Source organism: Portunus trituberculatus, chromosome 14 (genome assembly GCF_017591435.1).
Source record: "Portunus trituberculatus isolate SZX2019 chromosome 14, ASM1759143v1, whole genome shotgun sequence".
Lineage (NCBI taxonomy): Eukaryota > Metazoa > Arthropoda > Malacostraca > Decapoda > Portunidae > Portunus > Portunus trituberculatus.
The window spans coordinates 19,313,271-19,327,717 of record NC_059268.1 but is presented as its reverse complement, the minus strand read 5'-3'; the positions used below and the strand labels follow the sequence as shown (position 1 = coordinate 19,327,717).

At 39.3% G+C, this 14,447-nt stretch overlaps 1 protein-coding gene and 1 long non-coding RNA gene across 11 annotated transcripts in view; one reads left to right on the top strand and one right to left on the bottom strand.

Annotated features, from left to right (window-relative positions):
• Positions 1 to 144: 144 nt before the first annotated feature.
• Positions 145 to 3,430, top strand: LOC123503704. Its single transcript, XR_006674586.1, has 2 exons — positions 145 to 262; positions 900 to 3,430. It is a non-coding gene; the product is annotated as an uncharacterized LOC123503704 (long non-coding RNA).
• A 637-nt stretch (positions 3,431 to 4,067) lies between these two features.
• LOC123503568 (CTD small phosphatase-like protein 2-A) overlaps positions 4,068 to 14,447 on the bottom strand; it is a 29,289-nt gene continuing 18,909 nt past the window's right edge. For 5 of the 10 annotated variants that reach the window (XM_045253448.1, XM_045253450.1, XM_045253452.1 and 2 more), the window contains exons 2-10: positions 9,564 to 9,843; positions 9,155 to 9,363; positions 8,922 to 9,018; positions 8,121 to 8,463; positions 7,776 to 7,852; positions 7,187 to 7,360; positions 6,809 to 7,038; positions 6,290 to 6,416; positions 4,069 to 5,846 (exon numbers count right to left, since the gene is read on the bottom strand). In XM_045253448.1, coding sequence (XP_045109383.1) covers positions 5,688 to 5,846; positions 6,290 to 6,416; positions 6,809 to 7,038; positions 7,187 to 7,360; positions 7,776 to 7,852; positions 8,121 to 8,463; positions 8,922 to 9,018; positions 9,155 to 9,363; positions 9,564 to 9,843 — 1,696 coding nt within the window. In that variant the 3' untranslated portion in view covers positions 4,069 to 5,687. Of the gene's footprint in view, positions 5,847 to 6,289; positions 6,417 to 6,808; positions 7,039 to 7,186; positions 7,361 to 7,775; positions 7,853 to 8,120; positions 8,464 to 8,921; positions 9,019 to 9,154; positions 9,364 to 9,563; positions 9,844 to 11,009; positions 11,547 to 13,257; positions 13,455 to 14,447 lie in introns of those variants that run through there. The other 5 variants (XM_045253453.1, XM_045253454.1, XM_045253451.1 and 2 more) reach the window with 4 other exon arrangements.

Here is a 14,447-nt window from a genome sequence, read left to right as displayed (position 1 = left end):
TTCCTCGTTCTAATCAATACCTTTTTTCCAGGGTAATTAACGATCGGTAATTTGCAGTCACTTATAGCAAAAGAGAATGATGAGACAGAAGGGTACTAGAGAAGATCTTTAAAATAATGTTGATATTTTGGCTACTCAGAGCGAGTTGGTTGAATAATTTTACGTTTCCACCTCCATGACCCAGTCACCCAGAAATCTGGAAAGAGAGAGAGAGAGAGAGAGAGAGAGTAGAAGGCTGAAAAATGACTAGTAACTTAATGATGTAAGTACTACAGTAATATTTTCATTCATATCAATGCTATCTCCCTTATCAAAGCATATATCTGGTAAAACTTACCGGAAACATTATGCATTATACTTGATCTTATACTCATAATGGTATTTTGCTTTATGTAGAAGGTGGATATTTTTTAGATTTTTAAAACCGATGCAAGAGTGAAGAGCCAGAAGTGAAAACATATCTATGAGCATGTTCCTGCCCACCACCTGTCTTTGCCTTCATAGTGTGTGTGTGTGTGTGTGTGTGTGGTAATGCATTTTGTTATTAAATCACCCTTCCAATATAAGTAATATATTCAAATTCATTCAACAGCACTATTATGCAATCTTTTCGGATCCAATATATTATTCGTATTATCCTAAATAAGACTGAGCTTGTTCAGATATGGCAGGCAGAGGGAGGGGGTACATAAGGGTAGAAGGTAATATAGGATACAATAGGAGAGGGACAGGTACCCAGAAAGGATGCAAATTTAGACATAGTTGGTTGTGAACAACAGCAATGGATAGAATCAATCCATTCCTGCTGTTAACAACCAATTGCATCTGTAAGCTCATATGTTAACAATAAAAACAAACAAATAAATAAATAAATATTGCATGCATTCTGATGCCAACAGACTGAGCAACAGTGAGTGGCTCCCCAGCAGCACTACTCTTGCATATGTACTACCAATAGAGGTAGTAAAAGTGGATGATAGTAATGATGCAGGTATCTACTCCCATCTCACAGAAGAAGCAGAGCCAATTAAAACATTTGACCCACATTCACAACATGCACTCCATGGTGGTCAATAACACTGCCTTTTCACCACATTACATACTTTTGAACTATCCAGTCATAAGCATTTGGTATAAAATGATTAAATATTGCTGGCTTATGCTCTTTAGGCAAAAGGAAAGTATGATGATGGTTGATAATAGATGCATAAAAACTTAATATATTCATAGTTGGCATTCATCTCGTTACCTAATCAGTATAAGCATTTATCAGGATTACTATCAACAATCTATCTAGCATTCTTTCAGTATGCTGGTCACAAATGTTCCACTCCATGTGAATCCACAACACCAAAGCAAGGTACTTCTTAGCATGGAGGAGCAGACTTATTTACCTTGTCTGTTCCAAAACGGCAACATGAGATGATACACGTAACACATACATACCTCACTTACGGCCTTATGTTGGACTATTTTCATATAATATGCATAATGTGCAGCGTGAAATGATACCTAAAACAAAATGATGGAAACATATGCACTAATGGGAATAAAGAAGGCAGTGAAAATTAGACATTATTTTACTTGCCCTGCATTTTCAATCTTATCAACAAGTCAGAACTATTATTGGCAGATAAAAATATTAACAAGAAAAGTACATACTGTGGACAAATATGCTAATAATTGTAAATGGCTGGATAATCTTTGCCATGTTTAGGACAAATCTAGAAGAGTCCGTTGGTCCAAGTAGGAGTAAAGATGATGCTGAGGTGATGAAAAGCAGCAGCAACAGCAGCAACAGCAATAAAAATGTGTGAAAGGGTGACAGAATTACCAATCACTTGTTATCTTTAAAAAACTACTATCCTCACAGGAAAGATGAGTTATATGACCACTGAAATTCATCTTTGCACAAGTATTCATGAATGCTGAAGAAATTATCAGGGAATGGTTTATGAAAGGTTCCACAACCAATCAGCCTCTATTACGACAATCTTCATATTGAAACAAATTTTTGCACTTCCAGTTACAAGTGAAAACTGTGATCATACTGTATTCTTTATTTGGATGCTAAATTAATCTTTCATTTGAAATAAGGCAAGTTGAACAGTATTAATTTAACTATGGCAAATCAACATCACTTAAAGGTGTGTGTGTGTGTGTGTGTGTGTGTGTGTGTGTGTGTGTGTGTGTGTGTGTGTGTGTGTGTGTGTGTGTGTGTGTGTGTGTGTGTGTGTGTGTGTGTGTGTGTGTGTGTGTGTGTGTGTGTGTGTGTGTGTGTGTGTGTGTGTGTGTCATTTTTAACCACAGCCTATAAACATGTACAGTGGATTCATGACAAGCTCAATAATACATTCAGTAAACAGTACTTTGTAGACTTATTTGTTATTTATCAAATCAAATTCCCTAAACCTGTAACCACATTCTATTGGCAATACATGCATCATTAGTATCTCTTTCACACTGAAGTACTATCTCAAGGAGAAACGCAAATACTACTAGTAAATAGTATATTGAATTTCACTCCTGCATTTCAGTATTGTGTGCTACATATCTATTCTATCATGTGAAGAAATAGTGTTTGAATATCTTCAGTATGATTCAATGTACCTTAAAGAATACTGGTGTGCTGCTTTGTTAAATCAAGAATCCACTGTACAGATTAATAATAAAAAATAAAAAACAAATTATAACTAGCAACTACAAAAAGACATCAGTCAAAATGGTAACACTGAAAACATGTTTACAAGAACAGTCATGGTTGTACCAATGTTGTTTTCATAATTTCATAACTATATATACATTTTTTCATTTGCACTTACCAGTTACCCTTACTTAATCTGATATAGGTAAAACTGAAAGAGCGACACATTGTTTAGATAATAGTGAATCTGGAGTGACACATCTGGCAAAATGACACAGCCCTATGTTAATTCAAAGACTCTCCAGATAAACTATGGCAGGGTGAGCACTGTTGAGTGCAGCTCGGTATGAATTGGTGCTCAAGCTTCCCTGTGTTTCTTTATACTATTTACATTTCATAATAAAAGAGTCTGCTTCTTTAATATTTCTTTTGAATTCACTCAACGGTTAAACAATAAATTAATGTACTTTGTACATTGGGGGAGTTCTTAGGAACAGACATTAGGTATAGATATAGTTAATAAATAAGATAAAAAAAATTACAAGAAGCAAACTCCTTGTTAAGTTTTTACAAACGTTTCCCTAACTTTAGAATGATAGACTCTTTGTACATCAAGGAAAATATACATGGAGGAGTTATGTGGCATGAGATAAAACAGCATTGTTAATTTTGACATATTCAATTAATTCACAAAACTAGAGAGAGAGAGAGAGAGAGAGAGAGAGAGAGAGAGAGAGAGAGAGAGAGAGAGAGAGAGAGAGAGAGAGAGAGAGAGAGAGAGAGAGAGAGAGAGAGAGAGAGAGAGAGAAAATTCATGTGCATTATTCCTTAATCTGAATTAATATCACTAAAATTTGAATGGCAAACAGATGTTCTAATTAGTCAAATATGGGTTCCATACCTGATATTGTATACACCCTGATATTTGTTTTATGGATAGAAATTAGAACTACTGGGAATTTCTGAAATTGTGAGGTAGGGTAAAGGGTCAGAGGCTAGGTTACACAAATATATCTACTAAAATTCTTCATAGTTGTGTACTTATGTCCTAGATCCTATACAATTAATAACTCTTAATATTACAGACCCTACTAGGCAGTGCAGATCAACATTCTGAAGTAAGTCTTACTCCAGTCAGACTGCACTCAGGCCTTCTCCCCCTATCACAGTCACAGAAACAAAATTGAATTATTCAATTATGCAGTATTATTGAAATCATTACTATGTACAATATTAAAAAACTAGATTTATGATACAGCCACTCACTTTCATTAGGGAACAATTTTGAGCTTGGTTTCTCAAACTTTTGTTTTGCATTGCCAGAATCTTCAAGATGAGTAAACAATTATATATATATATATATATATATATATATATATATATATATATATATATATATATATATATATATATATATATATATATATATATATATATAACACACACACACACACACACACACACAGTGTTCAGGAACTTTAACAGAATTTTGTGTTATAAATACAAGACACTACACTACAAATGTTTATATAATTCTCTACTAGCAAGATGGCAATGCTTTTTTTAACACTACACGTCTGTATCTTTAGTTTAGAAATATAAATTTCTTATTTAATTCTTTGAATTTACTGTGGTCAAAAGTGTCATAATTTCACTGCAGTTGTAATTAGTGAATCTAAGTTATTGAATAAGGAAAGAAACCTAAAATTTGGAGTATCTATTCAAACACAGTTGCATTTTAGGGAGGCGGTGGTGTAGTGGATAAGGTGGTGAGCGTGGGATCAGACAGTCATCCATGCGTAGGTTCAAATCCCACCATGTACCGCTTTGAAGCTTTGTCATTTGTCGAGTGGTTTAAAGTTACCTACATATCACCATGACACCCAGGTTCTAGCTAGTTACACCAAAGATGTGCTCGGGTGGTGATATGGGCCTGAATATGGGTACCACTACAAATAAAATTGCCTGTGCCACTAATGGGCAGAAGCTGAACAGTTCTTTTCATACATACTTTACAAGTATACCTGCAGGCACTATAGGCCATGCCATCAAAAAATCACCCTTACCTTGATGGTAATGATTAAACTTAACAACTGTGACATTTTTGAAAATACAAAGGTGCTCTGTAATTCATGAAGAGAGATCAACACAAGACTTTTGAGCAGCATAAACTATCAAATAGATCTAGATCTCATTCCTATCAAAACTGTTGCATGATTCTTGAGTTTCAAATTGCTCTGTTCAATCAAGTTGGTAAGACCATTCGATTGCATTAATACTTATACAGACTCAGAATTATTGTTTCAAGTCAACATTTAAAGAATTGTTTATATTTTACGTAAGTGTTTATTATGTACCAAAGGCTTATAAGAAAAGTTCCTGAACACACTAAATAATGTGTGCCTGCACACTCTAGAGTGTGTGTGTGTGTGTGTGTGTGTGTGTGTGTGTGTGTGTGTGTGTGTGTGTGTGTGTGTGTGTGTGTGTGTGTGTGTGTGTGTGTGTGTGTGTGTGTGTGTGTGTGTGTGTGTGTGTGTGTGTGTGTGTGTGTGTGTGTGTGTGTGTGATACCAAGACACATACAATTTAAAAATAGAATAAAACCATATATCAAATCTTCTGGTGTAAAGTTCACTCTTGTAGTTTCTCTATTTCCATTCACAACTGAGTAAAATCAATGTTTCCACTTTTCACCTGTATGTTGATATATATAATTACTGCACCTTGAACTGACATGTTCAAAAAAGTACATGAGTCATTTTCAATGGAAGATAAGATATAAGGGAAAATATATTTTCACTATGACAATATCACTGCAGTTTTTCACAACTGGTAAACAAGTGCACAAATTTCCATTCACCAAATAAAAAAGAAAGACATTCGAGCAGTACTGTCGAGTTTACTGATATTTGGATTTCAGGCACCATTTCTTACTGACCACTTGAGCTGAACACAAATATGATACACTGAAATGTCTTAGTTAAGTTGAAATAGCACTTGTACCAAAACCACTGCAGGTCATAACGTCATACCATGACCAGAGTTTAGTCTGGGGGCAAGTAAGTTTCCAATTTGTACTTTTCCCGAATGAATGGCCGTACATCATCCTTGTCAACAAGTGATTCAAGGAAAGGCAAAAGTTTTTCTAGTTCCCTGTCCTCTTTGTCAACAAACCAGCTCTCAATAGGTATTCCATTGTTTATCTGTCAAGGAAAATTAAAATTACTTAGTAAGATAGTACAATAATATTCCTCAGTAAACATGTTTCCTACAAACAGATATACCATCATTTGTTCAACACCTTTCACTATCCATCTAGCCATAGATATCTAACATATGTTCCTATGAATTACATTCAGTATGATGGCCATGACAGGCATCCTCCAAACAGAAAAATCTTGCCATTTCTCCAGAAATATTTATATTTTAATGGTTGTACTTCTCTGCATTGTACATAATATATATACTGTATATACATACATACACACACACACACACACACACACACACATATATATATATATATATATATATATATATATATATATATATATATATATATATATATATATATATATATATATATATATATATATATATATATATATATATATATATATGCCTGTGCGTGTGATCTTACACTTACCTGGTAACCAAATGCTTGAGGAGAGTTGTCCACAATAATTGTCTTGGAAAGATCTCTCCCCAGTATTGTTAGATCCTTTACATAGTTGCCCTGCACACATACACAGTGTTCACGAAACAATCTGTACCTTGAAGATAAACAAGGAAAATGTTAAACAGTAATACTTTGCAAAAACACAAATCTAAATAATAAAAATATGGGACTACTGTTGATCATAAATACAATATTTTATGCACCTTCAATAGTAACTTGGTATTTGTTAAGGACAGAAATGGTTGCCTCACTATCACTTACACCAGCTTATCACAAACAAACATGGATGGTAAGTAGACAGAGCTATTTCCCAATACAAGCAGTCAATTTCCAGAGTGTTAGTCCTTATACAGATATATTAGATGGGATAGCTAGAGCCATACTGATTCAACAAAGCTGAAATCCCACATTTATCAATATCTTCAAATTTATAGGTCATAACTATTAAAGTTTCAATGAAACATTGAAAATTAATATTTCACTTACTTGATCCATTTCCGCTGAGGATCAAGTAGATTCATTAGTTTGTCAGCATAGACTTTCTTGCTGGCTGTGAAGAGAATCACCTCATATAGGTTGGACACATGTTCCAAGAATTCCTTGAAAAATGGGCGAGTGCGGACAAATACTTGGTAGTTAACATCCTGAAACACCACAGGGAAGCTCAGAGTAGCATCCTCCAACTCCTGTAGACTGCAGTGGACAAGAGTTTCATCCTGAAAACATACAACCATCTTTAATTAAACACTAATAAAAAATATCATAACAAAACTAGTATTTTGACAAGTAGTATCTATTCAGAAGTTTTTTTTATCACATAGTCAATGGGTATAATTAATGTTATTTAATGGCATGACTTCTTACCAAATCTAAAACCAGAGTGAATTCTGGAGAGCTACGAGTCTTGAGGGGTAGAGCAGGGTTTCTTGCCCTCATCTCTGGTGTGAGTGGTGGCAAGTGTTTAATAAAGAAGTAGGGATCAAAGGCCTCCCATTCCTCATACCCCTCATCACATGAACTCTCATAAGCTCCACCAGCCTAAAAAATAAAGGTAAAGGTTCATTAATTCTCTAAATAATATTTTCATACTTTTCATATTTCAAAATATTGTTATACCTCCCAATTGTTTAATGTTTACATTGATGGTGTTGTAAAGGAGATGACAGTGAGAATGTCAAATGATCAATACTGATAGTAGTGGAATCAAATCAGTTAGTGTGGAAGAATGTATGGCATTTTATGCATTATTTGAGGATGGTACTAAGTACTGGAGATACCTTGAAGTTCTGTCCAAAATTATTCAAGCAAATCAGTGACTGCCACATTGAAGAATGAAAGTAACAGAGGAAGTGGATTGTTTTATGTATTTAGAGGAGAAATTTGAGGTTAAGCAGCCCAGTGGTGTAAGTGAGACCATGTCACTTACATGTTGAAAAGAAGCCCTGTAACTCACCTCATAGTTTTCTTTATTTTCTTGGACAGTGCAGTGAGATACCTGAGCAATCATCATTGCTTCCTCAGGCTCTAACCCTGAAAAGACATTATAAAATCATTCTTTCATGAAATGGTTAGCCACTATATTATTTCTCTTAGATGATAAATCATTATATCTGACTAACCCTGATGGAGATAAATGAACTCTTAGTTATGACTAAAAATTTATTCTCTTTGCATACTCATCATGCATTAAAAATGTGATGCTTTATGAAAGTTAAATTTGATCTGTTGAAGTGAACTTATTTCTGCAGTGAGCTTCTTCTATAAAGCTTTGAACAATGGCTGTGAAGCAAAATAATACCTTGTGATGAATCTGATGCTGGTGAGTCAAGGATACTTGGAATGTCAAGCTGAATACGAGTAGAAAGCTGAGTAAGACCTGGACTGCCTGAACTGTCATCAGGATGCAGTCTCCCTTGGATACAACTTTCCTGGTCATCTTCATAGTCTTCAACATCTAATTCCTCTGGCTCCTTCTCTAAGCAATGATCATCAATATTCTCCCTTGAGAAGGTCCGTCCCATAGATGGGCTTGTGAGAGGTGAAGGAAGCGATGAAGGAGTGGAGTCTACTGCATACACAGGAGAGAAGAGAGAGGTGTCCATGGCTGCCGTCTTCATTTCGTGAACTTCCTTCAGAACCTGCTTTTATTTTTTAAAAAGATACATTATAAGTACAGTAAACTGTAATCTGAACTCAATAATCAGAATGATCATTATAACACCAACATACATGTTGCCACTCAATGGAATTCAAATCTGCATAAAAAATTAAGTCCATAATTTCCCAAGATAAGAAATTAAATTTTCATTAACATAATAACTAGATAGACTTTATACTTATGCTGATATGTGAAATATGTGCAACATATCACTGAACGTTGTCATTAGAGTCACCACCACCAACACTATCAATGCCACCATCATGGCCATCACCAGAATCAGCTTAAATTATTGCAAGAAAGGAGAAGGCTTCTCCCAGTAGGATCATATACTCTATACTAATGAAAAGTTTGATTTTTTCCTCTCCTGCTTTTATTCCCGGAATTATTGTTACTGATGATGATAATAATGGTTATGGTCCAATCAACTAGAGGTAATACCTTTGATGCCTGACTTCCATTAGCAATGTGGTGGCGCTTGCTGTGTGGCTTTCGAGGTGGATGACACTTGTAATTTGGTGGAGGCTGGTTCTGGCGCCTGAAATTAACCAAGGAAGAACATAAGATAAAAGCCATGATAAAACACACTTATTGCAATTTAAAACAAGGTACAGTACATATCAGTTAAAATTCAAACTAGAGAAATCAGGCTTCCTGATACAGTGCTGACTTACCTGCTGATTCTCAAGGGACGTGGCTTGAGCAATTTAGACCCAATGATATTGTTATCAGAGTCTATTACTGGTGCTTGATGGCTGGACTTGCAGTTGGAGAACTTGTTAGCATATCGAGATGCACGAAGATATGAAGTGTGGCAATGAGAGAGAGAGGCATTCACCACACTGTTGTACTGTGCTGGTGACAACAGATTTTCATTCTGTTCCTGTAAGGAAAAAATTTGTAAGACTGATAAGGTTACATATCTATGATCATGTTAATTTGCTTTATAAAACGTGAAAATATATAAATACTGTCTTCGGAGAAGTAAGAATCAATGTGTACCAAAATCATGTACTTTGATCTTTAGAATGTCAAGAAACAATGTATCATAAAGTCTGAGAAATTTTGAAGTGTGACACTTACCTCAAAGGCACTGTTAGATCTTTTACTTTGCCTTTGACCTCTTGAGGCCTTCACTGGTGACTTCAGACCCCCAGTGGAGGTGACAGAACATGAGGAGGCAAGTGAGAAGGGCGAGCGACAGTGGTGAGTTCGGAAGTGGCTGCTACCTCCTCCTCCACTGCCACTGCTGCTGCCACCACCCCCACCACCACCACTGTTGCTGCTATTGCTGCTAACAGGGCTTCTTCTCTGACTACGGCTTGCTCGGTCACGCAAGTTCATCCTCAAGTCTACCACATCCCTGTGAGGAAGAAAAAAATATCCATGACAAAAACACACAATTTATAATAAAACCTTAATCTTGAGTTTGCTTTATACATTCGGCAAGATAGACATGTAAGACAAATTCACAAAGAGCACATCATCACTTCAGAAAGAAAGCTGTAATGAGTGTAACCAGCACAGAATCAGCTGCCGAGAAGTTTATATCACACCAATTGGCACCTTGCATCACATAAGCATAACTATTCACCACCTCTGGCTCCATTTTCCAGAACCTCAACTACATTTGACAGTTGACAGTATCATTTGAAGAAGAAATAAAAGCTAATGAGAAATAAGTTGATAAATATATTCATTCATTAATATTATTATCTATTTATTATAAATTTTTCTTTTTTGCAGAGTTGCATTATAACCTCAGTAATTAATTCTACTTGTCAGCAGCCAAAATATTCTGACATCTCCAGCAGTTACATTATTTTGTGCCCAGAATTCTGAACTCTCTCTCTCTCTCTCTCTCTCTGATTATGCACATAATAACATCCAACCGTGAAATTCAGAAATTTCCCATTCATATAAATAAAATATGAAGATAAAGTAGGGTGGTGCCTACAGACGTCATCAAGTTCAGTGAAGGAAAACTTATTTCAGGAAAAGTGTGATTCCCTCCGGATGAAGTGGCTGTCCATCGTCACATCCGTAAGCTAGATACGTGGATACTACCCAATTTTGTATTGGTAATTATTCATTTAACATCTAATGTAAGTATTTCGCCATCAGCACCGATCATTTTCGAATTCAAGTTGTCCCGCTTGCAGACTCCGCGGGGATGTGGTTGTCTCTAGGCGCTGTTTCTCCAGAGGAGCGGCTCCTCCAATTTCCAACATTTCACGGCGTTTATTTAGAAGCATCAGCAAACGTGCTGAAGTGGGCCGTATATTATGAACAACAGTTGTGGTTATGATGGTGATTTAAGATGTCCTATCGGTATTTTAGCATGACCGACTAGGAGAGGGCATTACCATTTCACGTCAAGCCAGCTCATCCCAATTGAGCTAAAGATACATTATTGAGTATGACGCAACACTTGCACACAGGGACAAGGAGAGGCGGTAAGTAGGCGGGCATTATACACTCACGCGCTCCCAACATACTGGATGCGTGGTAACGCACATTAGCACATACCGGCACACCTTACACGGGAGAGCTGCACCGACATGGTCGCTCCCTCCCTCTCACTGACACTGCTGTGGAAAGTGACTGCCAACTAGTGTCGAGTGTACCGTGTAGTCCAATTTCAACAAGTTCTCGGTTGGCCTTGAACTCCATCGACACTAATGATGCACTTATCTACGACTGGGGTGCCACTTTCTGTTCAGGGCAGTTTCACAATTATTTCCTGCATTAGTTGGTGCCTGACGTAGCTGCTGCCAGCGTCGACGAGGAAAGAGCGCCAGACTGACAGTGGTGAGGATAGCTCGCAGCGGCAGTTGTTCCCTTTAGTGCGGGGGAGGGAAGGAGAGCGGGAGATGAGAGGGGAGGAGGGGATGGAGCTGAGGCAGGGTTGGAGGAGTGGTGCTGGAGCCAAGGTCGAGGCTCGCGCCACGCTCACTCTCCCTCCTTCTGGCTCTCACACCTACGGGATATACGCGCAGAGTTCCTCCGATCAACGCACAGTCATTTAACGGGCCTGTAAACTGCCACACAATACGAGCACCTTTCTCTTTACCATCTCGACACAGTCCAACATCACAGTGAGGTACTGGCCAAACAAACACATGAACAGAGAAAGGAAAAATAACACTCAGGTCAATCAATCCCAACTGATAATGCGATAGTGACCTCACGGAACCACGCCAGTGTACGGAGAGAGAGAGAGAGAGAGAGAGAGAGAGAGAGAGAGAGAGAGAGAGAGAGAGAGAGAGAGAGAGAGAGCCCACCTACGTACGTACATCCTATGCAGCAAGGTACAATCCCTGCCTTACTCCCGTCTACGTCACTCACCCACTACCTTCCTTCCCTGAACTCCGCTGGCCAGAGAGAGAAGGCATCACGTCACCCTAATACACTCCTCCCTCCTAATAATGTCGGCGAGGGGAAGGGGTGTTGGGGGGGGAAGATGGGAAGGGAAGGGAAGGGAAGGTTGGAAGAGAGGAAGCAAAAACCTTACTTACACACACACACACACACACACACACACACACACACACACACACACACACACACACACACACACACACATTCTATTTTTACGTCTCTAGGGTGTTCAAGGCCACTACTCCCTCAAGAACCCGCATCCTCGCAAAGCCAATCGCCGTATTAGAGCACATACATACATACATACGCCCATATATCGAAGAAACTCGCCTAGGAACTTATAAAAACAAGTGAAGTGATGAATCAAAGCCCGAAGCACTAGCCATAGAAGACAGAACTGAGGAAAATAGGAAGATAAGGAAGATATAAGCGCACTGAAGTAAACTAGAGTGTACACGAGATAGGAGGCAATAAGGATATACTGTAAGAAGGAGGGAGAGAAAAAAGGAAGTCGAAATAGTTAACCCAGTGACGAAAGGTGATCCGTTTAACCATGAAAAACAAAGCTACCGCTAAAAAAAAAAAGGGGGTGGGGGTGCGGGGTCAATGGAACGAGAAAGAGGTGAAAGAGAGAAAGATAACGACTGTCCATAGGGAGAATATGGAACCAGTTGCTTCCTGCATGAAGAAATAACGGATGTGGATAATGATACTGAAAATGGCATGAGAGAGAGAGAGAGAGAGAGAGAGAGAGAGAGAGAGAGAGAGAGAGAGAGAGAGAGAGAGAGAGAGAGAGAGAGAGAGAGAGAAGAATCGGTGGAGTAGAGTATGCAGCGTGAAAAACAGATGAACACCAGAGCAGGAAGAGAAGGTAAGGAGAACGAACGAAGGCGAATGAGAGAGAGAGAGAGAGAGAGAGAGAGAGAGAGAGAGAGAGAGAGAGAGAGAGAGAGAGAGAGAGAGAGAAATAAAGAGCGGTAGCATGAAGGTGAGTCACGCTCCGCACAAGGTCACTCAATTTTTGGATATTTTTACTTCTTTGCTGTGGTTGTCATCCATCGTTATCCGCGCACACTCCACAGACCGGCCACCTGCACCAGCCACAGCAAGGCCGCGTGTGTTCCATCCATCAACCATTTAACCGCCCCAAAAACCTCTTCCTGCATTACGATGGTGGGTACGTAATACACTCCCAGAGAGAGAGAGAGAGAGAGAGAGAGAGAGAGAGCACACTTTTTTGTAATAATACTCTTCCCAGTTAGAGAGAGAGAGAGAGAGAGAGAGAGAGAGAGAGAGAGAGAGAGAGAGAGAGAGAGAGAGAGAGAGAGTGGAGGAATGTTGAGGAAGCATGGTGGCGGTTCGCTAGTCGTGGACACACTGACTCATCGTCTCATACCATCGATCGGTTCCCTCTTCTTCCTCCTCCTCTTGCTGCTGCTGCTGCTGCTGCTACTGCTCCACTCCACTCCGTCCTCCCAGCGGCAGCTAAGTCCGCATAGGGCTCGGGGTCCGCACAACATAAACACGGAAAGCACGCGGTCTTCCTCTCCTGCAGCAGGGTGCCCTCTGGTTACCTGCCGTGGAGGGTGGCACCTGGGCGAGACGAGGCACCCTTATGTTTTATCTTACATAGGCAAACAACGCTGGTAGTGTGATAGTGGTGGTCAGCAACAGACCTTTAGTGTTCTTTCTACATGGTGTGGTTTTGTACACTTTTTTTCCCCTTTATTGGTGAAGAGAGTAGCACAGTGGTGGGAAAAGAAGCGATAATGTGTCAAGTGATGATGGTGATGGATTCATAATACTGTCCTCTAAACGAGACAGAAGACTGAGCAAAAAATATTGTAGTTTCTTTACTATAACTGCAGACCAATTGGATGAAAAACTACCTGAACAGCTGAATGCTTTCCCGAACTTTTAAACAACTCTTAACTCCAATGACGACGACTACGACAACGATGATGATGATGATGATGATGATAATAATAATAATAATAATGATAATAATAATAATAATAATAACAACAATAACAATGCAATAACAATAACAGAAGTAGTAGTAGTAGTAGTGAAAGTGGTAGTGGGTGCAGCAGTAGTGGAGGTAGTAGTAGTACAAGTTCTCAGTGACAGTGACGCTGGCGTTACACAACTACTCTCCAGGGAGGTAAGCACTGGCACTGTTGCATGCCTTGCTGAGCGTGGGCGACGGGCGTGCCTCCCTGCCATTTGTGTGCCATTAGGGGGCCCTGCTGCTGACGAGGGAACACACGCCCCTCCAGAAACGTGGGGGGAGGAGGAGGGGGAGCGCGGCCCAAGTGGTGATAGAGGTGGAGGTATGGGGTAAGTGGTGGTGGTGGTAGAGGTAGAAGTAGTGGTGGTGGTGGAGTCGCGTGTGGGGTGGGTGTGGAGGCAGGTGGTAGCAGCGGCGGGACAAGAGTGGATCAATAATTGGAGAGGGTCGACCTGCTGGTGGTGGTGGTGGTGGTGGTGCACCTGACCCTCACACCTCCGTCTGTCCCGCCGCCACAAATCACAGCACCAGCACGCACCACACGCCGCCTTGCAGAACAAGGCCGACGCCGCGCG